Source organism: Dermacentor variabilis, chromosome 8 (assembly GCF_050947875.1).
Source record: "Dermacentor variabilis isolate Ectoservices chromosome 8, ASM5094787v1, whole genome shotgun sequence".
Classification (NCBI taxonomy): Eukaryota; Metazoa; Arthropoda; class Arachnida; order Ixodida; family Ixodidae; genus Dermacentor; species Dermacentor variabilis.
In genome coordinates this window covers 28,585,944-28,613,466 of record NC_134575.1, presented here as the reverse complement: position 1 = coordinate 28,613,466, position 27,523 = coordinate 28,585,944, and the positions used below count along the sequence as shown (strand labels likewise).

The window sequence follows — 27,523 nt, the reverse complement described above, 5'->3', positions numbered from 1 at the left end:
TCTCGCAGCGTCGGTCCGCATTCGCTGGATGTGGCAGCGCGTTCCTGACTTCGCGGCCACGATAACAATGGGTCGATACGATGGCCGACAAGACGCTCAGCTCACGCCAACGATTGGCCGGTGATTCAGCACATGCAGTGCGTCACTGAAACCATTTTATCACACTAGGCCGAATCATTGTGCTGCGCCAGATTCTGCTCGGCGGCACCGATAAAATCAGCGTGGCGACCATCGTTCGACCGTACCCCACGTGACCTGCCGTCGAACCGGCAACGCGACAGACGCAGCGCCTTCGCTTGTACATACAATCTTATTAGATAACGCTCTTTTGCTATTGAGCCTGTGACAACATTATAGCTATTTGACATACATGCAGGTACATCTAGAGCCAAGCGATAACCTTGGAACGGTGGTTCGACGCTAAAGAAAGCTCACAAAAAAAAAACAGTATGCAGTTGCTTCAAATACTAGATGAAACATAGTGCTCGTGGTAAAAAGGGCCACGTAGACTGCACAGCGGCGCCGACAGACCAAAAAATTCAAGAGCTAAACACTTTCAGATTACAGGTACCTAATAAACCAGCATATCGTGGTTCAATGCAGCCTTGTAGTCCAGGGGTCAGTTCATCCACGGGTACTGTGCAGGAGCTCATATGTCAGGTCACTGTACGTGTGTCAGCATTATTTGTCACAAAATCACAGTATTTTTTTAGATCTTAACATTAGACGGCCAAAATATACGCAGCGAAACTCTCAGCTTAACATTTCAGTACATTTCGTTCCAAAGTACATGTCCTTGCTGATCCATATGTTACAAAGTACTGAAAATGTATGCAGTGCTTTCCCTCAGACGGCTGTTTTTATTCCTGATAATGCCAGGAAACCGAGCCTGACGCCACCAACGCTGATAAATCTAATCGGGAGCATGCACAATGTTCTCGCACACCTTGTGTGATGTAGCGCTGAGGCGCTTCTTGTATAATGTAGGACACTCGGTTGTAAAGGCAAACGTACGTGGCTGGAAACATGCGTTTAAGTTCATGATTTTCGTTTGTGCCAAGATGGCCTACCCAAGCCTTCATGCTTGCTTTATAAGAAGCCTACAGCACCATCAATATGCCGGCTGCTTTTCAGTGCACCGAGCAGAACTATTCAACCAATACAAATATTGGTAACATCATTTTATCATTCGTGGGTTCAGATTGCTAGACTCCGGATGCGGAGTAAGTTGAGAAATTGTGCACTTAATTAGCGAAGCTACGTTAGCTAAATTTTCAATAAGTGATCTTAGGTTGCTAAAGGGAATGAGTAGTTTGGAGCCCGTCATCGAGATTATCTAGCCGAGCGAAGAAACTTTGATTAAGCACGCTTCTGTAAGAGCTATGCGAACAAAAGTTTCCCAAATAAATGCTCTTGGAAAGCGTAACTGACTCACAAAAAGAAAATCTGTAAAATCACAGAACAGCGCTTCAAGGCGGGACACAAAGGAGGAACCACACACACTGCGCTAACAAGCTGAAGTGCTGCTCTTTCTGTGATAATGAACCAACTAGCCCGTCAGCCAATCCTTCCAAACCTGTGAAGTCAACCTGACCGCATTTAACCTTTGTAAGTTGTCATGAATAGTATGGCCCCGTAAGCATGTTCCTTGTGACCAGTCCACTTTCAGTTTTCATTCAGGCTGTTTTTTTTTTTTTTCGAAGGCAAGTAGTTTTATGTCAATATAGCAGCGAACGTGTGCCGTCGAAAGCTAGCTTGGTCGTAGAAGCGATGCATGGCACAATGATGATGCAGATTTCGCGCGTCGCTGGCGCGAAGACAATGCGCTGCCGCAGCGGCAAGGAAGGTGATGAAAGTGACCGCTTGGTATCTGCTTGCGTAGCCGTACCGTTGGTGCCGGTGCCATCGTGACGAAATCTGGGGCGGCGATATTGACGGCTCAGACGGTTTCCTTTTTTTTCTTTTTTTGCTTTTTTTTTACAGAGAAGCTGTTGAGGGCTACTTTCTCCACTATCCTGTCCGCGTGTAGAACAATATGCTGAATATGGTGCAATACCAGGCAGACCAACGGCGGAGGCGAAGCAAGTGTGAAACACTGCCCATATGTGGGCCGATCCTGAAGATAATGCAATGCCGGGCCGAACCGCGTTGAGACTGCAGTTCCTTATTCGAAAGCCCAGGCACGTACCCTCCCCCTCTCCACCCACGCCACCACTCCTCACATACATTCATAAAGTGCCGACAAACCAATCTATTCGGCGGTCACCATCTTGCTGCCTTTTAGAGCGAAAGCTGTGTATGGCTAACTTTCCGCAGTTTCTTTCGGCGTAGTTTTGGCCCAGCATTGCACAACCTTCGGGAGGGACCTACGGATGCGGAGCGCTCAGCGGCTGCTTCACCTTTGCCGCGGGTCGGCCCCGCATTGCACTACCTGCGGGCCAACCCGTGACAGAGGTGAATCACTTTGGTTTTCGTTTGAGAGCTTTGAGTGTCGTCAGCTCTTGCTGCCATTCCGTTTTCATGGAGTGGGATGGTAGTCAATTTTTTCTCTCTTTTTCGATGGCGATAGTTATCCGCATCTCCTGGGATGTGAAGGCCAGTTTTCTCATCGATTCGGTGCCCACGCGATTAGATTGAGATGAGTTCAGTTGTCACCATCCCCCCCCCCCCCCCCGCCCGCCAGTAAAAGAATGCTCCGCACGTGCCTAGGAAAGCCTCAAGGTTCAGTTGTCACCATCTATTCCCTGCGATACACTAGTGGTGCAGGTCGAGGCATCTCTCCTTTATGCCTCTCTCACTTTCTGTCACCATCTATTCAATGATCACGCGCATCGCTGTTGCTTTGTTAGTTCAACCTTCCTTCGTTAGACTGATCCAGGGACCAGGAAAGGTATTCGGTTCGTAGTCAGCTATGGTCTGTATGCTCGTGGAACGAGCTGGGGCTGGAGAAAACGCCAGATGCGCTTTTCCTTTTGCTTTATTATTTCCTCGAGTAACGATTCGCCGCAACGTTTGCAGATCCTCGGAACCATATACCCTCGTCTGTATACCTATAAACTGTAATTAACAAACGATGCAATAATTATAACCTGATTTGATACGCGTTAGATAAGGTTGGAAATGAAACAATGCCAAGCAGAGTCCATCATCAGACCCTTCAATAAGCGCTATACTCATCAGCAATGTGACTGTCACCCGTTACCTCGTCTGGCTTTGCCCGAATTGTACAGCACTTTTCGTGAAAAATTGGCACCTGGCAACAAGAGCCGCACGAAGTTGAGTAATTAAGCGATCTACTAAGGGAGAGAGCCAAGGAAACAGTCAAACAGGCAGCAAAAGCAAATGATGCCGTGTGCTTTGAACGACGGTTCTGCGTTGATCAGTAGAGCCAGCTGACATAGCCGCTTCTCTCTCTCTCTCTCTCTGTATATATATATATATATATATATATATATATATATATATATATATATATATATATATATATATATATATATATATATATATATATATATATATATATATATATATTTCTGTAATTCTGCTAGAGCTAATTCCAAAAGCGCTACTAGAAATTGGACAGGCGTACCTGTGAGCTATTTCATTTCTCTTTTGCGGGTTGACCCGTGTTTATTGCGAATGGTGGGCATTATTTAAGTTACCTTGGGTTGGTTTCAGCCCCCCCCCCCCGCCCGCCAGTAAAAGAATGCTCCGCACGTGCCTAGGAAAGCCTCAAGGTTTATTTAAATTTTAGCACCTCCAAGAACTAGTTCCAAGAAAATGTTTTATCGTCGCTAAAGTATCCCAATACACTCGCCTATTACGTGCCCAGTCCATATTTCATTTCTCTATATCATAAAATATCACAAAGATGTCTGCGGAATGAAACACACAGTTTATTGTCTCTAGTGCATACACGAATGGATTATTTGCATTTTCAAAAGCTTCTTTGCTCTCAATTGCGGAAACAGACATGAATTATTGATTGAACCATTGACTGAATCTTTTATTGAATTCTTGATCCAGCCGTGCGTCGACGCCATAGGGACTTGCCCTGTCTTCTATGAGAATTGTTGAAAGCTCTGCTCTGCTGACGGTGACTGCCAGCCTGCAAGAAAATATTCAGAAAAGGTACGGAGGAATTATTACAAAGACATGTGAGGGAGCAATATTTATGTAAACTGATTACGTGTACTCTAATGTACAAAATAGAAAGGCTGGCTTTATCGCCACCATTAATCCATTTATTTTACTCAATTACAGGAAATCATTACCCAGTTAATTTCTACACATATATGCATTCATTAGTCCAGTATTTATTTAGATATTTATGAACAGACCGTTGCGAGCGCTATGTTTAAAACCCAAGCCACAATGTTCTCAAAACGTCACAATATTCCCAAGCCATGTCACCCCCTTCTGCACCATGACATCACGTTATACATATCTCACGCAGATCGAAACCCTAACTTAATTCATGAAAACCAATCACAGCAACATGTTCGGAGCGCCATGAGGCTTGCCAGTAGGTCGATGACTTTCGTTTAAGATGAAAGATGAAAACTACAAATTGTCATGCGGCCTCTCTGCTTTCACAGGCACACACACACACACACACACACACACACACACACACACACACACACACACACAACACTATTTGCAAAGGCTACACAAGTCTCAAGCGTCAAGTTAGTTTGCTCAGTTTTCTCGTTTACTTGCTTTTTTATTTCTGTTCATACCGTTTGAAACATCCCAATGAAGTAGCAAGCCCTGCGTAACTTTGCTGGCAACTTCGTTTTTTTTTGTTCAAGACTTTCTCTTTCATCCACGTGCAAACAAGCTTAAAAAGCAACATTATGTAAGCTCTGTAATTAGCGGCAAACCAAAGCAGCAGCTTAATGAATACAATTGAAAAGCAGTGAAACAATAAAAAGAAAAAAATACTGTTTGCTTTGTCCTCCCAGGTGTGATTGAAAGACAGCCCAAGTTATTACAGAAGATTTCCGATGCATAAATCTTGTCAGGTTTGCATGATTCGCAATAATTGAAGCGCAGGATAGACTTTGTAACATGTTCGGTTGGTTATTGCGTACTATGTAGACTTAACAGTTTTGCAATATAACTTGGGCCGCCGTGGCCTGCAGTATCTTGGGAAATAAAAATATGGTATCTAGAAAAATTATTCTCAGGTGCATAAATAGCTAGTCGTTGTAAAGCTGACGATTCATGGTAGCCTCCCCCCTCCCCTATACAGCTAAGGAAATTTATAACAAATCTTCCTGCTGTTCATGTTGCAGCGGAATGACCCTTTTTGTTATCCATCATTTTTTGCTTACAGGTATGCATATTCACATTCATCCTAATGCAGTAGACGAGCTGACCTCTCATCCCCCACCAGCCAAATAATAGGACGATAAAAACCCCCTCGTACAGTTTTCACATAGATCGGCTCGAGGCTGTAGAACGTCCGATATCTTCAGGAAGCGGCGGATGTGTAGCCAGCAGTCGAGGTTCAAGTCACAGAGCTGACGCCTGGCACCAGGATCTGCATGGCATTCCGCCGTCTCCTTGACGACGCCGGTCATTCGCATGAACTCGTCAAGGCTCAAGTGGCGAACACGAAGCAGGGCGCTGCTGATCATCTCCTTGGCGTCGGCCTTGGTGACGTCACCACCTTCGCTCACCATTTCGAGCAGACGAGGATGATCGTGCATCAGCTCGATAGAACGAGCGCCTTCGGCGCCATCTTCCTGGCCTAACACGAACTGAGCTGCGGCCAAGACGGCGGAGGCATTCCGTCTGGTCGTTTCCTGCACGTAGAAAAAAATGAGCCGTTGTAAGGTTAAGGACTTAAACACGTGGATGAGGCTGCAAAGGGTCAAAAGTTGGAAGAGCTTTACTGGTATCGGACAACGTGCGCGAAAATGTAAGGAAATCTAAATGAGCTCCGTTGAAGAGCAGTAACGCAGCTCCAGAATCAGAGCATATTGAAAATCGCGAATAAGAAATCTCAGCAACGTGTGATAAACATTCTACTGTAAAGCGAAATCGACTACAACGGTAAGATTTCGTATACAGTAATCGGTTACGCAAGCATCACAGGAGACTTCTGTTGTGGGGTGCACGAGGATATTGGCTTAAAAATAGGAACGAGTGTACACGAATACTTGTTCCTAAACAATACTTGTTCGCTGTATTTCTTTTTTTTTTTTGCGGGTGTGCGAATGCGTAGGCGTCAGGATTCTCAAGTGCGATGCCAGATCTGAAGGCCACAGTGAGTCCAATATGCCTTGTTGTAAATGGAAAGGACTACGATAGAAAGCATCTGCCGGTTCGGTAGCTTATAGGGCAGTGCAAAAAAGAATCGTGCGTGCCTCACACTGGAGGACCTCTCACCCAGCCCCACAAAGGTGGGTTTTTGCTTGGTGTGTTTGCCCTTGGTAATATTCATTGCAAGTACAGGTTAGTCTGGTTGTCTAGCTATGTTGCGCTGTTTAGACAGTCGTTTGGCGCGCTATTCATCTGTTTCCTGCGTGATTCGTTTCCTCTTCATCTCGTTCCGATGTCCATTCCAGGCCTCCTCCTGCTTATCAGAATAGTCGCCGTCCATACTGCCGCCTCAATTGTGGTTGGGGCGCACGCGAGCTCTCCCTTTCAATCCTCCGACATGTTATCAGGTATGCGACTCAGCTGGCGATGCGAACGGAGTTGAGCGCAACGACGAGGACCGCGCTGTGACGTCATACCAAATGGCCGCGAGGAAAGGCGTGGCGCTGCGCTGCGGCGGAACACCTGTGGCTCGGTGCTACTAGTGGCGCATACACAGTAGTGACTAGGGAGCGAGATAGAAAAATATCCACGGCGAGCCACGCGTTGTGACGTCATGTGCCTCCTCGGAGCATCGCCATGGCGAAATCGCTAGTCAGCGGCCAGTAAAGCTTTCGCTTTAAAAGTGATTCGCCACGTCTTATAGGGCGGCGACTCCCACCTGCAGGAAATAGTCGCCGTTAGAGGAACAGAGTGAGAACAACGATGATGGCGAGGACGTCGCAAAGCAGGTGCAGACGTAGCAGACGAACTTGCAACAGGAAGCTCGCACGCCAGCGAGCGCGTTGGCATGCTTACGTCAGTTTTGCGCGTTCACGTGCCCAGTTTTGTTTACATTTTTTCTTTGGTCCATCTCGTTGCTCTCTGAAACTGAAACGTGGACTGGTCGTTACATACGAGACTTCAAATAGTTACTGTGATGCTCTGAAGCAAATGATGTTTCCTGCCGCGAATATTGAGTCATTAGCTACTTATTGCAGCCGAAAGAAACAAGATAGAAAATTTTTCCCTCGGTACTGCTTTAACGCGTACACAGCTAATAAACGTTTAAATTGGCGAAATTCCACAGATTTCAAGAAATATTACTAGAGAACACTAAGAGGCTGTTACCATTTAGCTACCCCAGGGAATGATGTTAATTGCCCGCATTTGTCTATTTGTGTTCATTTGTGGCTTCTACCAACCTTGCGGCGTGATCTGTGATGCTATTTCCTAAGGTTCTCTGCACTCACTGTTGTCCAAAACAGCAAAGCAATTAGTCTCTGCAGATGCGCGTAATCATTAGAAATTGTCGCACTCATGGCGCATTGTGCTGATGGATATGGTGAGCTTACAAAATCCCAAAGCCGTTCGAAGCCACAAGTAAGAAGCTTATAGGCCACATCCTTACAACTGTCTGTCATTGCCACGCTGCTGGCGGCGACACATTCGCAGCATGGCCAGATACGCGTACGGCACTACTGGTACACTAGTAGTACACTACTACTACTGCACTATTACTACTGCACTAGTAGTGCACTAGTGCACACGTAGCACCAGAGTTCTTTCTAGCGATTGGCGCAGAAAAACACTACGCGGCGCGTACTACACGTGCACTGTCCACACTAGTTAATCCCTTAACTTACGATCGGAAACGATGCAACAAAAGATAGCACTGAGTCATACCAAGATGTCGGCCAGTGCGATGTTCTTCTTGATGGATACTCCCGTCCAGGCCTCGACACAGTGCACCGAACAGCTGCTCACCGGTCCGTACAGTTCACCATGCCCGACACTGAAGATACAGGCGGGAGTCATGGCGAATTCTGTGAGGCGAAGACTCTTGCTGGCGCCATGCGCGAGCCACTGGAAGTCGTCGTTCGACATCAGTACTCCCTTGACGTTCACTCTGACTAGCTTGAGGTTGGAGGCCAGCGCTCTCACCAGTTCCGTCTGCGCCTCCCGTTTCTCTTTTGTCAGATGGACAAAAACGTAACCGAGGTTTATGTTTACATCAGTAAGCGCGGACGAGGCTCTTATGCATGCCGCCAAGGCGGACAACACACTGCGATCGAAATCATAGCACTTAACCTGGAGCGACGTTATGTGAGAGCAGCCACCGACCGCTTCTAGAGCTGAGATAACTGGCTGCAAACTGAGCTCGCCATTGTAGTGAGAATGGGTCGCTCTGATGGTTGCGCTGCTGATTTGCGGGCATTGCTGCAGACATTCTCTGTTGCGCATGAAAGCCCTGTGGATGACCACTCGGTCGTTCAGTCTTCGCTCCTGCATGGTGGTGCACACCCTCTCCGGCCGGTCGATTCCGGGCAAGGAGAGAACGACCACCGACTTCAGAGCGTGCGCCTCCGCAACTGCACCCAAGAAGGCTTGGCACTCAGCTTCGCCGAAGCCCCGCAAGTCGATGCAGAGCTTGCTGAGCAGCAAGTTCGGTCTCCGCAGGGCTGCGAGCCAGGCCTCCATGCAGTGCGCAGCTTCGGGATGTGGAAGATGGACAGTAGTGTTCCAGAATGTGGCCTGGCAGTCGCAGAACGATGACGGTAACCTCAGGCTCCGCAGTGTGGCGCTCCGAAGGACCACTTCGGCGAAGAGGCTGACCGCACCCACGCTGGCAAACACATAGAAAACACGTTTTTGCAGAAGAACAATTGAACTCGAGAGGGAAACAAATCGGTAAATATCAATAAGCAATAGGACTACTTTAAAAACTCACATTACATACTCAGATCGGCGTTCGGTACCGCTTAGAAGAATCGCAGCAACGTCATTCGCAGAGGACGTTCAAGGCGTCCACCACACTTTAGGTCTGCGAACTCTATGTTACAGCAGTGCCGACTGACAGTGACCACAGGATCTACAAGCTCTTCATACAGGACATACTAGTCATACAAGCCTCGCAGTGAGTCATGGCGCGTTATTAACCGGGCACTGCGCAAAGCCAGTTCGAGAAGAAAAGGTATGTCGATTTCTACATTTTCGTTCTTCTCCATGAAAAGTACACATGTTAAAAAAAGGTGATTCGACTTGTAATTGAAGTCTATGAAAGACGATGTTTTCATGGTTGAGTTGGGACTGTGGAATGTGGGTCGGAATAGCCCGATTTATTTTGAATACCCCGCTGGAGCGACCGTATTTGGTCGACGTCAACTAGAAGTGTAATCACCTGCCAAACGTTTGTCAAATGTTATTATCATTATCGTCATCATCGCCATCGCATTCCCAGGGGCGCTCAGATTTACGCTGTATTTCTTTCTGGATGGGCCTGCAAAAGAGCTAGCGCGCGAAGGCAGACATTGTCCGCAATATATATATATATATATATATATATATATATATATATATATATATATATATATATATTATTCGTGTTTAAGAAGTCGTATTTATTAGTCGTATCATAAGAAGCCAACGAACACTGACACCAAGGACAACATTGCTTAGGTGTCCCCTCTTAAAATGTAAACTTCAGGTATGAAATTCGCAGTAGCGCAGAGATATTATACAATACATCGGATATTACAAGGTTAAGATGTATCAAAAATCTCTCGCTTCGCTGTGGCCCACGGTGGGGGCCATTGCCCCGTGCTCTTTCATGCAAGCGAGGTGGCTGCCCGACTGGGGCGCCTACACTGCCACTCAAACCTCCTTTTACATTTGCATAAAGACAGTCGACTCGCCGTTGTCAACAAGTCAAAGAGTGCAGTCTTTGTCTCCGCTAACAACGAAAATCCCGGGAGGAGCGTTGGGAAACGTCTGAATGTTATAGCGTCAATCCGTAATACAATGCCAACTATACTTACAATTCTTGAGTCAACAGAGCGATGTCCGCGTTCAGTTCCTCCAAAGAAGTCATCTTGCACAGCGGATCGATCAGTTCTCTCAATAGCAAGTCGCTGTCGGAATAGGCATTCGATTTTAGCGTCAATTTCCGCAGCGCTGAGTCTTCTTTTGCGAGGTAGCTGGTGAACAGTGCGTTGGAGGCTTGGTGGCCGAACACGCTTTCACCGACGCGCAGGTCAGTGATAGTTTTGTTTGTTATGAGAGTATGGACGAATGCACTCGCCTCACTAGCGGACATCGAAAGTTCTGCCACATCGAGAGTCGTCAGGTGATGCCTGCCCAGATCAAGGGATGTCCCAAACAAACGTGCCTTCATTCCCCATTCCTTCTCGAAATCATGAACCTTGAAAGCAAGGCTCTCGAGATGCGAGAAAGACTTGATCACCTCGCACATGAAAGCTGCGTCGTCTGCTCCAAAGTATGCGCCGCAGATGGCAACGCTTTTCACAGAACAATTACGTTTTACTACAGAAAGCAACGAACGGCGATGCTTCGAGCTCGCGTTGAATTCTATCCCTGTGATGCAGCGATGCTCGGCCAGTAGATGTTGAACTAGATCCAGAGGCTTCGATCTGCGCAAGTCTTTGTCTGAGCCGGACAGGAGATGCCCGCAGGTGCTTGCCTCGACGACGGCAATAAGGGCATCGCCCCTGGTCTTTCCTCGCCTGTCTTCCCGAAGCTCTAGGCAAGCGTCTAGAAGGATATGGTTTAAGCCACGACGGTGCTCCAGTAAGTGGCAGCTTGCCCCAGCCGTCTTTGTGCATGGGATGTTCTGGACGTGCCATTCCAGGCGGCTTTTGGGGGTTGCAGGTCTGGCGATGATGGCATCTTTTACATGCAATGCTTTAGACATGATTCACCAACCCGCTGACTGGCGGAGTACAGTGCGGCCACGTGACTTTATATCCTTCAGTCGTCAGGCGCAAGACCTGCAAATAGAAAGAAACGGGGTGGAACAGTGTCACAGAATAAAGTATAAAACGCATGCAAGCAGTCTTGCGCACGACAGCGACAAGCGACGCGATGGAGATGGCTATCGCGTTCACTCGTCGCCAAGAAGTCGTACCCCATGCCTGCGATGACTTCGAGCGACGTCTCCCGGTGTTGCTGGTATGACGGCAGCAATATAGGCGCCGAAACTAGCTTGACGCCTGCTTCATTAATTTAAGTTGCTGTATTTTACTTCAAAAAGCGGTATAAAATATTTCTGAGGGTCTTGAAGCAAGTTCGCATCCTTGCACGTATAAAAATTCAACTATTTGCTCCTTGCGTACGACAATCGGTGGTATTTCAGGAACGTACTACATGAAGTTCTGGCTTCGCGCTATTGGCTAGTCGCTCATAGTACTTCCGGGCGTAAAGCGACCAATTAAGACCGACGAGCAGACCGAGCGATCTGTTCAAGCGACAGCCCGATCCGTCGCTCGAAGCCGCCGCTCGTCGCTGTCTCGCACAAAATTGCTCTCATGGGGGTTAGATTTAAACAAGCGCTTCTGAGCAAAAAAACTGTGAACGCGCTTCGGTATAGGCCTTTCCCTTCTTTCTAAAGGCTTGCGAAAAAAGACTATAATGGCGTCAGTTCTCTCTCATATATTTGAAAGACAAAAAGCAATAGGAAGGCAGTCGACTGAGAATACATTTTTCACAGTTTCGCCGAGTGAGACAAAGTTGCTGCGTGTGATACAGCGAAGACTTCACAAAGTGAGCTTTACTATTCCTACCTTGGTGCTGACACTGTGTCCTAAAACGAAAGAAAGCTGAGCAAGTTGATAATGTAATCTTCGTATTAAAGTGCTAGTACAAAGCACGCGTTTGTCTTGTGATATTTAGGACTGGTTAAACGCGCATTGACAAGGAGGTTGAGGGAGTCGACACACAAGCTCTGCCAAAGCAGAGGCGTAAGTATTCAATGTTTGTGCTTTCGCTCGGGTCGTTTTCTTCCGTATTTAATGTAATCGCCCTTCCCCATTATGAATCTATATCGTCGCTCGATTAGAAACTGTTAACGTATACGAGCCATTCCTGTTATCTTGGGAAGTTGCCTGATTCGACCCATATTTTCTGCTACAGGACAAAGTCCCGAGGTACCCTTGTCTCGTTTTGTTTCTGTCCAAAATCTGGGAGCTGCCGCTCCTTTACTGCGTCAATGGATAAAGAAGCCCTCGAGGACCTTTCTGGCGCCCTGTCATCAAGGAGGAGTTCATCAAGGAGGAGTGGGACTCTCTTTTGCGTAGCCCCGCTCTAGAAAAGCAAATCCTGGCCGTCCAGCGTGCCCGCGACCGGGCCGGTGGGCTAGACCTGCCGGTCCCGACGTGGGACTAGCCGGGTGCGCGACGAGTTCGCGTCCTCGCCGGACCTGCAATAAAGTTTATTCACTCACTCACTCATCACGCGGGGTCGCGTCCAGGTAACGGGGAAATGCGTCAAGTGACACGGACAGCGAGGCAATCGAGTTGTACTCTGCCAGCGTCGACTCGTCGGACGACGATTTCACGCTTGTCATGAGCCGAACTACAAAAAGACTGCTACGGAGGTCATCGGCGCCAAGTGTCTCCACCGGGAAGACAACACCAATGCGCTGGCCATACCTATGCTCTTCATGCCTGTGGACCCAGTGTCCAATCTGCGACTCCTAAGCAGGCAAGTCCTTTCTGCGTTTCTTGAGGGAATCGCGCCAAACGAGATAGAAAGGCGTGAGAAGAAACGCACGGAAGAGAGTCCCCGCAGTAGATGTTCTACACCCTAGTGCACTGCAAATACTACGGCACGTAACGGAGATCGTCAAAATGAAAATGCGATCCATCATTCCTACAGGCTGCAATGGCACTGTCGACGTCATTTATAACGTCGATATTTCTATACCAACAGACGACTTACCAATAATAATAAAGCCCACTACAGAAGGCACCCTTATCACGCACATCACAAGAATTGACCACACACGTGGTCTGATGCTTGAGTTTGAGGGAGACAGCGTTATCTCACACCTCAAGGTTGGCCACGTCCGCCATCCAGTCCGCCCATACGTACCGCAGTCCCTGCAATGCCAACCCGCCGTGGTTGCTCAGTGGCTATGGTGTTAGACTCCTGAGCCCGAGGTCGCGGGATCGAATCCCGGCCACGGCGGCCGCATTTCGATGGGGGCGAAATGCGAAAACACCCGTGTACTTAGATTTAGGTGCACGTTAAAGAACTCCAGGTGGTCAAAATTTCCCGAGTCCTCCACTACGGCGTGCCTGATAATGAGAAAGTGGTTTTGGCACGTAAAACCCCATAATTTAATTTTTTTCCCTGCAATGCTGCAAATGCTGCAAGATGGGACATGTAAAAGGTACCTGAATAAAGGGGAAATCAGACATCCACCTGTTCGTAGCAATTGCTACAAAGGAAACCCATACGAATTCCTCGAAAGAAAAGCCTCAAAGTTGAAGAAAAATTCGTCGTGGTCCGTGACTCCAACCCGGGACCACCGCTTTTCCGGGGCAGCCGCTCTACTATTTGAGCTAACTAGGCGGCTAGCAGATGGCAGGGCGTTTGTAGCAGCTGCTACGAACGGGTGGATGTCAGATTTTCCCTTTATTCATTACTTCTCTCCACCTTGCGGGTTTCCGCAGAACTACTACGTCAAACACTTGCCTTTGCTTCGTGTTGTCGACAAATTCTATTTCGCACTGCCATCTGTTAGCCGCCTGGTTAGCTCAGATGGCAGAGCCTCTACCCCGGAAAGGCGGCGGTCCCGGGTTCGAATCCCGGACCAGGACGAATTTTTCTTCAACTTTGAGGCTTTTCTTTCGAGGAACCCGTATGGGTTTCCTTTATAGCAATTGCTACGAACGGGTGGATGTCTGATTTTCCCTTTATTCATTACTTCTCTCCTGCTTGCGGGTTTCCGCAGAACTACTACGTAAAAGGTGTCTATAGGAAAACCTGGTGTGCCCACGGTGCGCTGAATCTCATTCAGCAGATGTCTGCCGCGCAACTGTGTTAAAGTGGCCTAGCTGCCATGGTACTACGAGACCTCATGCAATGATTGCCCGCCGGTAAGGAACGAGCGAACAGTACTCAAACGTATGGTACGGGACCATTCAACACACAGAGAGGCTGCCGCTACTCTCAGGCGACGACGACATCGCCACCGAAGAGGATTACGAAGAGTTGCATCTACCGAAAGATATACACCACCTTCCAGCAAAGCCGCGACCATATCAACGCCGACTTCCACAAAGACGGACACTGCGAAAACGAAGAATGGATCAAGACTCGCACCTCCTGAAGAGAGGCCTACACTTCCACTAGCACAAACTGCCTCGGAATCACATGAAAGGGCGCCGTCCTCATTGACCTCACGAACTGCGGATGCGACGACGACTGAGGATGGCCAAGTCATAGTGATGTTGTAGTAACTTATGGACTCCATGCGCATTCTTCTGAGCAACATGAACACCCCGTGGGCACAGAGTGCACTGCAGATGCTGGACACCTTGAGTCCGGTGCCTCCTGACGAAGTAAATCCATACATTTGCTTAACAGTGAAGAAGAAAAAGCTCACGCTCACAATTCTTGGAGCCTACTTATCTCCACCAAGCCGTCTATATTGTGAGTGCTTACGGGGAATTTTGACACCGACTCCACAGCAGTGGGGGATCACTGGTGACATTAATGCCCACCATTACCTATGGACAAGCTCCAAAGTGAACTCTAGAGACAGAACGTTGGTGTCCTTTGCCTCTGAACGCGAATTTCCCCTGACAAATGAAGGAACCCCTACTTATCTCCGTGGATAAGCGTATAGTAGCTGCTTGGACCTTACCTTCGTTTCACGTTCGCTTTCGGAAAGAGTGCACTGGTTTTTGGATTTAGAAACGCCGGGTAGCGACCACATACCAACCGATTTGAAGATCGAAGGTTTGACTAGCTCCAAGTCCGCCAGAACCGTCCAGTGCACCGATTGGCGTAAATACAAAATAATCATCGAAGACTGTTGTCGTGATGGCACCGCCTATAACCTACAGGGCGCGATAAATGGTGCCATATAAACAACCACGCATTTGCTTTTGAAGAGTTCTTCCTGCACCGATTTCGACTTCGAATTCGCGAAACTTCGAGCAATTCGCAGTCGTGCAGAACGAAGATTACACGCACGAATTCCAATCATGATATGACGGCATTACATTCCGTGCTCTGTGTAACCTAGGAGACCAAGCTCGGAAGGCACTCTTGCTCCTGTACAACGACTCCTGGCAGGCGGGTACGGTCCCGCAAGAATGGAAGTCAACTTGCCTATTCCAATTCTCTAAGCTGGCAAGTAGTCTATGCACATTTCCTTATACCGTCCGATCACACTTACCAGCTCTGTCGGAAAAACAATGGAAATTATTATTTTAACGTGTCTGGAATGGTACTTCGAGTTCTATGAAATCTATCCAGATGCTATGGCCGGATTCAGTCGTCCACAGACAACGTTGTTAACAACGTTGTTGAAGGCCGTGTTTTCTCCGTGGTGTTTGAGCCCTCCACAAGTACATATAATGATTTCAGGACTACAGAAGAAGACATATCTACTGGCCCCTGTTGTAAAAAAGCTGAGCTTACTTCTACTGCATGATAAGTACAACAACCACGTGCACATCTATAGCGATGGATCGACTACATCGTGCAGTTCTGGTGGTGCGGTGGTTATACCAACGCGAGGAATAACACAGCGGTTCAAGACATCGCATGTCACGACCTCAACGGTGGCAGAACTAAAGGCTCTGCGGCCTTGTACGAGAATTCTTTGATTCTGAAAGATCTAGAAAATGGGCGGTGTTCTGTGATTAAAAACCTGTATTACAGTGCAAGCGCTCAGCTCTCCGACGCGGATGTCATGAACAATTGACATACGAAATCGTGAAACTTCACCATTACCTCCAACAAAAAGGTCGCGAGGTTGTTTTTCAGTGGGTACCTGGCCATTGTGGAATCAGTGGCAATGATTCCGCCGATAACGCTGCTCGCACAGCACATCAAGAAGAGCACAGCGTTCCAATTCCGCTTTCGGGGACACACGCCGCAAGGCAGCTTCGAAGCCTGGCACGCAGTCTCTCACTGACCGAGTGGAACTCGTCAGACTTACGACTTACACAACTGCATCGATTATGCCCCTCACTGCCACTCCGACCTCCACTCGGACTTCCTCGACGTGAAGCTACGCTTCTCCGTCGCTTTTGGTTGGGAGTTGCCTTCACAAAGGTATACCTTCACAAAGGTATGCCTTCACAAAGGTATAGTAAGCGGAAGTGACCGACAGTGCAGCATGCGAGGTCTGCGGCACAGAAGAAAATATAGACCACCTCCTGTGCCACTGTCCACGATATGCCAGACAGAAAGCCAAGAACTTGCTAACGCTCTCCAAAAACTGGACGTTCGGCCGCTTCTTGTGCAGGTCCTGCTGGAACACCACCCCCATCGCTCGTCGGCCCATAAAGAGGTGAAGGCGCTTTTGTGCTTCTTGAGGACGACGGGCTTGTGCGAACATCTGTGACTACTAATGCACTTTCTATTAGATCGCGCGCGTTGGCGAACTCACCGCTAATTTCCTTCTTTCCTTCCCTCCTCTCTTTCCCTGTCACCTTTTTTTATCAGTGTTCCCCAGTGTGGGGTAGCCGACCGGACGTCATTCTGATTAACTCTTTACTCCTCCTTCTGCTCCTCTGCACATTGAAAGAGACGTGACTCAAACCAGTTTTCTTGCCGCCGTCCACGCTTCTTCCTCAAAAAAAAAAATAAGCTGACGTTAGCGCACTCTGCTCGCTTTTCTTGCCCGAACATGACGTCGTCGAAAACCGCAGGGCTGTGGCGTCAAGGCCACCTTCGTATTGTGATTCGGTGGTTTTTTTTGCAAAAGCGCGGCTCTGATTGACAGTACTGCTATATTGGTACGCTGTACGAAGCTTGATTAGGACAACTTTCTATTCGCACTCAATTGGTGCTCTATGGAAAACATTCTGATGCGAAATCGATATACACAAGATAATTGCAAGTAATTTCCAAACACTGAATCTTCTACAGAAAAGGTCAATGACGCTACCGGCGGTTGCCGCAGTTTTCATATCAAAAGAAAGACAATCGGAGGCACAATCTGGGAATGAATAACGCAAAGATTGTATTTAAATTATATGCATTTCCGCGCTCCGCATTGAGCTCCGCCTCCGTTACTACTGCAATTTGCTATGGAAGTATTTTGTATTTCTTTGCCTTTGTTGCCTTTGCAACTAGTAATATTGGAATAGCCGTCCCCGAACCTCCAATATGCTACACCTAACAAAGCGCAGAAAACATGGTCCTTTGTACAAAGCTATAAGGACAAGAAAACCGCCCTACCAACATACAGGCCTTAGTAAAGAACAACCACAAACCGTTCACGTAAGCCGCAAATTATTGCCACTTTGACGCAAAACGTTCCCGTCGTGCGACGATGTAAGCGCACGCATCGCCGGAGGTAACGCAAAACGCACAGTCTTGGTCAAAAAACTTCAACCCGCTGTGATGGGAGGGGGGCAGCTGCGCTCCGCTATCGCGGCGGTGCCGCCATTGGCGCGTGCTGATGCTTTCTTTCACCGATGATAAAGAGGGCGAGGGAAACATATCTCTCAAGAGACGGTGCCGAAGCGGAAGCCACCTGACCGGCTAACACGCCGTTTGCAGCGTACGCTGGATGAGCGGGCGGGAGTCTCTGGCGGCCGCTGTCAAACGCGAGACACTCTAAAAACAGTTGCACCCTTTGGAGTGTACAGTTCCCACGCAACGATAATCGTCATCTGTCGTGCCCACATTTCCTTTCTTTAACGCTGCGAGCCCGGTACTTCCCTGTAACGAACGTCATGCGCGTTATCAGCATGACATAGCACATCCGAGAGGAAAGTAACGAGCGCAGCGTTTTCAAGAAAGAAATAGCAAGCAAGACACATGACGATTATTGTTCCGTGGCAAATGTACACCCCAAAAGGTGTATATTTTATTCAGATTGTACAGTCGAAATTCCGCAGTTCCGAGTATCGTAATCACCAGTTAATGTTTTACGGGACCAAATTAAAGGGACAACGCTATGAATGGTCCTGCGCATGTTCGAACACCGGCACCTTAGGAGGATCGTAGCTAAGATCGGATTTCAGCAGATGAATGCTATATTAAATCTTGTGTTTGACATAATCTTGTGTTTGACATGTTTGACATGTCAAACACTTGCGTTCGCTTCGTCCTGCCATCTGCTAGCCGCCTGGTTAGCTCAGATGGTAGAGCGGCTGCCCCGGAAAGGCGGTGGTCCCGGGTTCGAGTCCTGGACCAGGACGAATTTTTCTTCAACTATGAGGCTTTTCTTTCAAGGAACCCGTATGGGTTTCCTTTGTAGCAATTGCTACGAACGGGTGGATGTCTGATTTTCCCTTAATTCATTAAATCTTGTGCTACAATGGCATCACGAAATTGTCATCATGAATGCGGCAAGTAGCAAATTAATCCAGAAAGCATAAGCTTCAGGGATGCACTTGCATCTCTCAACGAAATCACAGGAAGGAGCATGCCTTCAAGGCATTGAGTGTGGTTTTATCTGTGGTTGACCCGTACAATTCCAGCTTGCCCATGTGATTGGCTGTAAACTTGCCAAGGTCTCTGGTTGAAAGGACGCTACGTATAACCATTCTTTAAAACTACCTGTGAAGCCCTTTCTCGTAGAGACGAATGATACCTCAATATTATATATCCAAAATGCTTCTTCCAGTGCACCCGTAACAGCGATAGCACCGCCGGGCCGACACCTTCACTGTGCAATAATCCTATAATCTCGTGGCCGCGGTCTACATCGCGCGATTCAAACGTGATGCCCAGGCTACCTAGAGACGACATCAAGATAATCGTAAGACCGAGAGACGGGCTGAATATCAGAAACACGTGCAGCGCCAGCCTAGACGAGGCGATACGCAATGAATCAGGAGTGAGCAGCGACGAAATCATCACGATCTGCCCCAACCACAGGCAAAACATCTTGGTGGTAAGCACACCTGACGAGACGACGGCGACTAAAGTCGCCAAAATCAAGGAATTAACAATCAACGGGAGGAAACACACGAACAACGCGTACGTCTCGGCACCAGAAGAGATGGCCAAGGGGATAATCTGCAACATTCCCCTCAATTGCACACAAGACCAGCTCGTGCACGCACTGGTGAACGTGAGGAACCCTTCCCTGGCGTACGCCAAGAGACTGGGCAGCACGACCACCGTGATACTACTGTACGAGGGCAACAGGGTCCCCGCGTGGGCGCACTTCAACAGCATCATGATGAGAGTATCCCTCTATCGGAAACAAATAGACTTTTGCAAAGAGTGCGGCAGGCTTGGGCACAGACCCGATGTGTGCCCCAGACCGGACGACAAGCTGTGCCCGGCGTGCGGTAGGAAAAACCCGGCCAAAAACCACGAATGCACACCTAAATGCAAGCTCTGCGGAGAAGCTCACCCCACGGTGGACCGGACTTGCAGGGCTAAATAGAAGACGCCGTACATGGTAAAACTAAGAAGATGGACAGCAAGAAGCAACGAGGAAGAACTCTTGCGAGTAGCCGGCTCACAAGACCCTGACGGCGGGGAAAGCAACCACACACAACCATCTCCCGCACCCAGATCCAAGTCCAGCTCCAGATCCATGTCCAGGCCGGGAGCGCGGGGACGACCGACCTCGAGGTCCAGGTCCAGGAACAGGGACAGGACCAGGAGTGGGTCTATATCCACCTCGAGGGGGACGAAGCCCGAAACGAAGGGGAAGAAGCAAGAACCGACGACACCAGCAAAGGTGAGCTGGTCAGACGTAGTGGCCAATCGCGAATCGGGAAGTTCCGGCAATACCAGTAACGATAGGAGCAGCTACGATCACATAGAGGAACGCGTGAAGGAATATCGAACGGAAAACCAGCTACTCAGACAGGAGCTAGAAAAGGCAAAAAAACAAAACAGCGAATCAGCCCAAAAAATTGACGAACTACAGAAAACACTTAATGAAATACTTACCAAAATGCAGACACAATCGTCGTCCCCGTCAGCCGCCTTCGCCTCCGTCTCCACCCCATCCACCGAAGCCATGGAGGAGGAGCTGGATATGTTAGCAGATGTAGCACACCCACTGGGCGCGAAGCGTAAAATCCCGGAGACCAAGACCAACGAACAGGTCGCTTTGGTACAGGAGGTCAAGAGACCCCGACCTAGCACAAAAAAAACTGACGTCCTTGAGGACATGCTCAACAAACTCTCTGACAAAATGGAGAAAATGTTCGAGATGCTGGCGGCGCGCATTAGTGACAGCGAAGCAGAGAGGAAGGCGCAGGCCCTAAAGTACGACAGGCGGCTCGCAGAGCTGGAGAAGAAGCTCTCGTAAAGATGGCGGGCACCAAAAAGGGAAGACTCGTCATCTGGCAGTGGAACTGCCGCAGCTTCTCAAACAAAAAAGCAACAATGACACAACACATTAAATTGACCGCAAAAAGACAAAAGCCCGACGTAATCATTCTCCAGGAAACATTCGACCACGCCAAAATTGCCGGGTACGCCACCCACAAACAACGTACAAAAGGGACGGGGAGGGACATAGTCGTGACCACATTAGTCAAAAAAGGACTGGTCGCGATCCCGAGAATATTGAGAAAAATTACGGACATTAGCCACATCCTCATAGAAGTCGTGCCACGCAGCAAGAAGGAGAGCAGCACTTTCGTCCTGAACGTCTACAGCAGCCCGTCCAAAAAGGGCCTAACACACAATTTCGAAGATTTAATAAACGAAACGTTGACCATCGCCGGCGACAACAGGCTCGTCATCGGAGGGGACTTCAACGCTCCATACACGCAGTGGGGATATGGACACTCGTCCAAGAAGGGAAAAAATCTGGCCGACCTCATAGAAAAGGCCGGCCTAACCCTTCTCAACGAGCCGGCCTCACCCACCAGAGTGGGTGCGGGCCCCCATAGGGACACCACACCAGACCTAACGCTATGCAGGAGAGCCGGGAGAATCACCTGGGAGAACACCTTCGAGGACCTGGGGAGCGATCACAGGATACTCAGCATAGCCCTCTGTGGTATAAAGTTTGTAAACGGGGATGAAGTGCCTCAGACAGGCTGGCCAACGTTTCGATAGGAGGACCTATCTTCGTCAAAGGCGGCCTCGTCATCCTCGGCGTGTTAGTTTTAAAGGGTTAGTGCAGTGACGTCACGTGCGGGTGTTGTCGCTGGCGGCTGGTTTTAAAGAGAGATTACCAGAGGAAACAAGCGCTGTCGTCCGACGTCTGTGAGCTTCATTCTCAAGACGAGGGGACAAGAGCGTGAGAGTGGGCACGCGGGGAGAAAAGAAAAGAAATAGAAGCAGAAAAAAAGAAAAAAAAGAAAAAAAAAGGGGGGGGGAAACCATGGCGGCACCAACACAGACAAAAAGGGGGGAGTGAAAGAAAAAGAAAGAGAAAAGTGAAATCTTTAAAAAATACGGGGGCTTGGGAGCGTGTTGGGGATGCGAAAGGTTAGGAGGTATTGAGGGGGAGTCGTTGGCGGCATGTTTTTGAGGCATTAAAACGGTCGGTCAAGCGGTCAGCGCGCGAGTAACACAAAAGACAAAAAAAAGAGAAAGGAGAAAACCCAGACACACACACACAAAAAAAACATGAGTTGAAAGTGACTTGAGTAGCATAGTAGTAATACGTCGAGTAACTTTGAAATAGTTAAGGTGGCGACGAGGAGTCTGCGGTGCAATGTATGGGGTGACTGAAAGGCAGCGGCATCGTCTTTCAAGGGGCACTGCCCCACGCGCTTAACGTAGGTGTCGTTACGGCGGCATCCAGAGATGGCGATACTCTGGGTTGAGGCGCCGAAAAAGGCATATTGACTTCGGAATGTGTTGTCGAGGGGATTTCAAGAAAAAAAAAAGATTAAAGAAAAAGGGGGGGAGGGAAGGGAGAGGGGGAGGGGGGCTGAAACCGGTATAACAAACAGGAGGGTGACGCGCGCAGAAGGGGGCAAGTGTACATGGAAGAAGGGGATCGTACAGTTGGTATAGACGTAAAAACCTGGAAGAGTACATTAAATTGAGTAGTAGGCAGGAAAAAAATTTTTCGGAATGGAAGAGTAGGTGAGGTTAAGAATTAAAGTTGGCTGGTGGCCTAATGTGTTTTGTGTATTGGTTGATGATATGAGAGTTTCAGATTTAAGTTACAGCTTTTAAAGATTCTAAGTTGCCGCGTGCCAAATTAATTCCTGTCGGGTGTAGGCAATTAAACTTGTGTATGAGGTATGATTCCGTATACTTCCTTTCGCGAGGGGAACGGAAATTTGTTTGTAGTATATAGAGCCTTGCTTTGTCAAACATATGTCCATGTTCATTAAAGTGGCTGGCTACTGCTTTGGGTAAATTGTGTTTTGTGTCCGCGCGGTGACCATTGAGTCTTGTATTAATTTGTTGTCCAGTCTCACCTATGTATTGTTTGCTACAAGCGGCGCATTCTAGACAGTAGACTACGTTGCTTGATGTGCAGGTGAAAGCCGAAGTTACCTTGTGTGTGTAATTCGACGCTGTACTTTTTACTGTAGTAGTAGATTGAATGTGTTTGCATGTAGAGCACCTGGGGCGGCCACAGGGATTGGTTCCCAACTTCTTCTTTTTCTGTAGTTTGGCGTGCACAAGAACATCTTTAAAATTAGTGTTGCGTCTGTAGGCCACTCTGGGAGGGTCGGGAAAAATCTTCTTAAGTTTCTGGTTGCTGGTGAGAATCGGGTAGTATTTACTTAGGATGTTATTCACGTTTGGGAGTGCGTTTGAGAATTTAGTAGTAAGAAGAGGCGTTGTTGTTCTTGTGATCCTCGGGCGGGGCTTGAGGACCTCGGCTCGATCAAGTTGGGTTGCAGCGATGTAAGCTGTTTGAAGGTCACTGTTTGGGTGGTTCCTGTTTGATAGCGTTTCTTTAAGGTGATCGAGTCTATCTATGTAGTCTTGTAGCCCTAGTAGAGGCCCGCGTCACGAAGGGAATAAAACATAAGTTCCGGTTAGTAGACTGGGACAAATTCCTCAAAATCAGAGACGAAAAAGAACAGGGACCCATAAGAAACATAGAGGAATGGAACGGAGAGCTGCTACGAGACGTAGAAAAGGCCACGACCGAGATGGAGTGGGACGACTGGGAGGCTCGACGCGAACATGAAGACGACGACAACGGTAGTGGTCACTCTCCGCGGATGGACAGCAGGCTCGCGCACCTCGTACAAGCCAAAAAATCCATCCAGAAACGGTTGCAAGGGCAAAAACACAATAGAAATCTAAGGCGCAAAATCGCGGAACTAAACAAGACCATCGAAGCACACTGCGCCCAGTTATGCAATCAGGATTGGGACGAGGTATGCGACGCCATGGATGGCAACATCAACACGGGCAAGACGTGGAAGATCCTCAAGCACCTGCTCGACCCGTCGGGAACGAAGACAGCGGCGAAAGCGGAAATGACCAAGCTCAGACACAAGTACAAAGGAAACATCCGTGAAATGTGTGATGAAATCGTCAAGCTCTACCTTGAGAGACCTCCAGCCGTTGAACACCGGAACTACTCGGGCTCTCCCAACGAAAACCTTGACAGAGATTTCTCCCAGCAAGAAATCAAGGCGGTCCTGCAGACCATCAAGACCAAGTCGGCTCCGGGCCCCGACAAAGTGACCAACAAGATGCTCCGGAACCTGGACGACCAGGCAACGAGCCGCTTGACAGACTACATCAACGAGTGCTGGCGGAACGGCGGGATACCCGACGAATGGAAGAGGTCCGACGTGATCCTCATCCCGAAGCCGGGTAAACCCTTAGAAATACAGAACATGAGGCCGATCTCTCTCACTTCCTGCGTTGGTAAAGTGATGGCGCACGCTTGCCTGAGTAGAGTTAACGGCTACCGGGAGTCAAACGACCTGTACCACAGCAACACGATTGGCTTCAGAAGAGGGCTCTCTACACAAGACGCCATGATACAACTAAAGGAGCAAGTCATAGATACCACGGGGCGGGGCTTGAGAGGAATACTTGGACTTGATCTAAAGAAGGCCTTCGACAGGGTCAAGCACACGGCCATACTCGACAGAATCGTGCAACTCGGCCTGGGCGAACGAACGTATAATTTTATCCGAAATTTCCTTACGGGAAGAACAGCCAGAATCAGACTGGACGAGGAGGAGAGTATCCAGGTGGACATGGGCAGCGCTGGCACGCCGCAAGGGTCCGTCGTGTCACCGATGCTCTTCAACCTCGTCATGATCGGACTATCGGAAAAACTGGACCGAATAGAAGGCATTAATCACACCGTTTATGCAGACGACATTACGATTTGGACCACGAAAGACGCAAGCGAGGGCGATATGGAGAACAGACTTCAAGGTGCGGTGGAGGCAATCGAAAATCATCTAGAGGGCACCGGACTTGAATGCTCGCCGGAAAAATCGGAACTGCTGCTCTACCGCCCCAGGAGGTTCGGCAAACCGTCCAGAGACGTAGCGGAACTACACAAAAAGGGAATCAGATTAACCACGAGGAAAGGCACGGGGATACCCATGGTCCAAAAGATTAGAGTCCTGGGTCTCTGGATCGAAGCCAGGGGAACAAACACGGAAACTATAACACGCCTGGAAAAGAAAGTCACGGCGGCCATTCGGCTAATACAGAGAGGTTCCAACAACAGGAGGGGCATTAAAGAAAGAAACGTCGTACGGCTCGTTCAGGCCTTCGCGATCAGCCACGTCGCGTACGTGGCGGCATTCGTCCACTGGAACAAGGCCGAGAAAGACAGGATCGACGCGCTCATTAGAAAAGCGTACAGAACAGCACTGGGTCTCCCCCAATACACAAGAAACGAAAGGTTACTACAACTCGGGGTGCATAACACGCTGGAGGAGATCGCAGAAGCACAGAAAATAGCGCAACTCGAAAGACTCTCCGGAACCAAGGCGGGCAGAGAAATCATGGAAAAGATCGGCATAAACTACCACGGAATGAACGGCCCGAAGATGCAGATTCACCCAGACGTCAGAGCCGCAATTAACACGGAAAATATCCCGAAGAACATGCACCCCGTGCACAATGTCGAGAGAAGAAAATGCCGCACGAAAGCGGTCCTCAAAAACCACGGCGCGCGGGAGGGGGGGCTCTTCGTAGACGCCGCGCGGTACCCCCGAAACAGGGACGACAATGGTGGTGCCGGTGCTGACAAAGGTAACTCCCTCTTCGCAATGGCGGTCGTATGCACGATAGGAAAGACCGTGACTGCGGGCTCCGTAAGGACTAGATCGTCGGTGGCAGCGGAAGAAACGGCAATCGCATTGGCTATAATTAGCGGTCGGCAACACTACAGAACAATAATCAGCGACTCCAAGACGGCTATTAGGAATTTCACAAAGGGCTGGGTCTCCACCGAGGCGGCCAAAATCCTGAACCACAGAGCAGAAGACTTTAAGAACGGCACAATTACACCCAAATACCTCAAATGGATCCCGGCACATATGGGAGAAGTTACCATGAATGCCCCTCCCAACCTCAACGAGAAGGCCCACAGAGTCGCGCGAAAACTAACCCACCGCGGCACGGACAGTGATGGCCCAACACCCCGCAACCTCCGGCCGGCGAAGGGGCAAGGACTGCGGCGGAGGCGATGGAGAAGACGGAGGAGGCGACGACGACGAAGAAGCGATAAAAGACGACAGGGACAGACTGGTCACGTACCACGACATACTGACACACTACACGAAACAAAGAGAAGCATACCCACAACCCCACAAACAACTCGACAGGTCTCAAGAAACAGATTTTAGAAGATTGCAAACCAGAACGTTCCGAAACCCAGTACACTTAAACAGAATAAATTCAACACAATATCCAGACGCAAGCTGCAACCTCTGCAAACATGAACACGCAGACATGGCACACATCTTGTGGAAGTGCACACAGATCAGTTCAGTATACGTAGAGGACAAGATAGAACCGGACCTTCTCGAGGAGCGATGGCTAAGCGCTCTGACTAGCTCAGAACTACACGACCAATTATGGGCTATCCAGCGGGCCCGGGCAGCGGTGGAAAGGCTATGCCTCACCGTACACAATGCCCGGGTGGCCTGAGCCCGGGTTGGCAACCTCGCAGGTCCTTTTTCCATTAAAGCTTATTCCGTCCGTATGTGCCTGAAAGTTGGCCCTAACGGCAAAGAGGCACTATGCACGAAGATACGAAAAAAGCCGAGGTTGTGGACACTTTCCAAAATGACGAGGGAATGCCTCTAACTCAATCGGCTACTCAGCGAAAAGCTTTCATAATCTCACCGTGGGTTTATTCGAAGAACTTCAATGCCAAACGCAATCCTGTGGTCGTTCCTTAGATGAGAAGTGCGGTCAACATATTTAAAATATTGCAATGGTATTACAGGCCCTTTCCGAAGAGAGCCTTTGTAGACGAAATTACGGCCTCTGGTCTTTTCTAAACGAATGATGACTGAATTGCCCGCATATTACAAAAAAAAAAACCTGGAACAATGCTAGACAGCGCTGAGAGATGTCAGTTTATATTCTATCTTTTGTTTTCGTCCCACTCAGGAACATAGACAACATGTATATCTCAAAGCATAATGCGAAGGCCCTCGCCTTTGAATGTGTAGGACAAAATTGTGATAGGAAATTTCGACGATAGACAATTTTTATAGCATAATGCGCTGCATGGAAGTCGAGCAGTTTTGCAAAGACGAGAGCATTTACTGGAACGAATCGCCGTACCCCGGCGGCCGCAAAACGACCTCGCAGGTGGCAGAATGGACATCGGACTAGTTTTTCACGAGCGCAGTTAACAAAGGGTGCTTGAGGGTAAGAGACATGGTACCCTCGCCCTCTTTAGACAGTTTTAGTTGAGCGTACGCAACTATAGCGTACGCTATACGCTATAATATAGCGTACGCTAAGCAACGCACGTTTTTTACAGTTTTATTTGGCCTGCGAGATGTGCGGATCTCAGAGGCCATATGCCGTCGTTGCGGCTATTTCGCGCCTATAGCGATAGGTGGCGCTGACATCTCGAACGTTTCTTTCGTTAGGCTTCGACTCGTTCGAAACGAGAAGCGATCTCCAAAATACCAGGAAGTTATCCATAATACTCTGTCGTCGAAGCGGCCTGAGACTAAGCGAAAGCCGTTTACACAGTCATTTGCTATGAACGAAGCGCATTTTACAAAAGCAACGCCAAATTCAATTCGAAGCGGGCAGCCGGGACCGCCGCCATGTTTCCCGCAAACTCCGCAAACCACGCAAAAACGCTAACGCTAACTCGTTTGCG

General features: G+C 48.7%; 1 protein-coding gene across 1 annotated transcript; it reads right to left on the bottom strand.

Annotated features, from left to right (window-relative positions):
- Positions 1-4,021: 4,021 nt before the first annotated feature.
- On the bottom strand, positions 4,022-5,806 carry LOC142590981 (uncharacterized). The gene is made up of 2 exons (XM_075703355.1): positions 5,435-5,806; positions 4,022-4,108 (listed from the first exon to the last, which is right to left on the bottom strand). Exons 1-2 carry the CDS (start codon positions 5,715-5,717, stop codon positions 4,062-4,064), a joined length of 330 nt encoding a protein of 109 aa, XP_075559470.1. The 5' UTR covers positions 5,718-5,806; the 3' UTR covers positions 4,022-4,061.
- Positions 5,807-27,523: the final 21,717 nt, after the last annotated feature.

Excerpts from the sequence above, each read along its gene's own strand:
- LOC142590981 (XM_075703355.1), bottom strand. The coding sequence starts at position 5,717 with ATGCACGATCATCCTCGTCTGCTCGAAATGGTGAGCGAAGGTGGTGAC. Across the intron at positions 4,109-5,434 it reads AGCCGATCTATGTGAAAACT|GCTGGCAGTCACCGTCAGCA; the intron begins GTACGAGGGGGT and ends ATTTTCTTGCAG.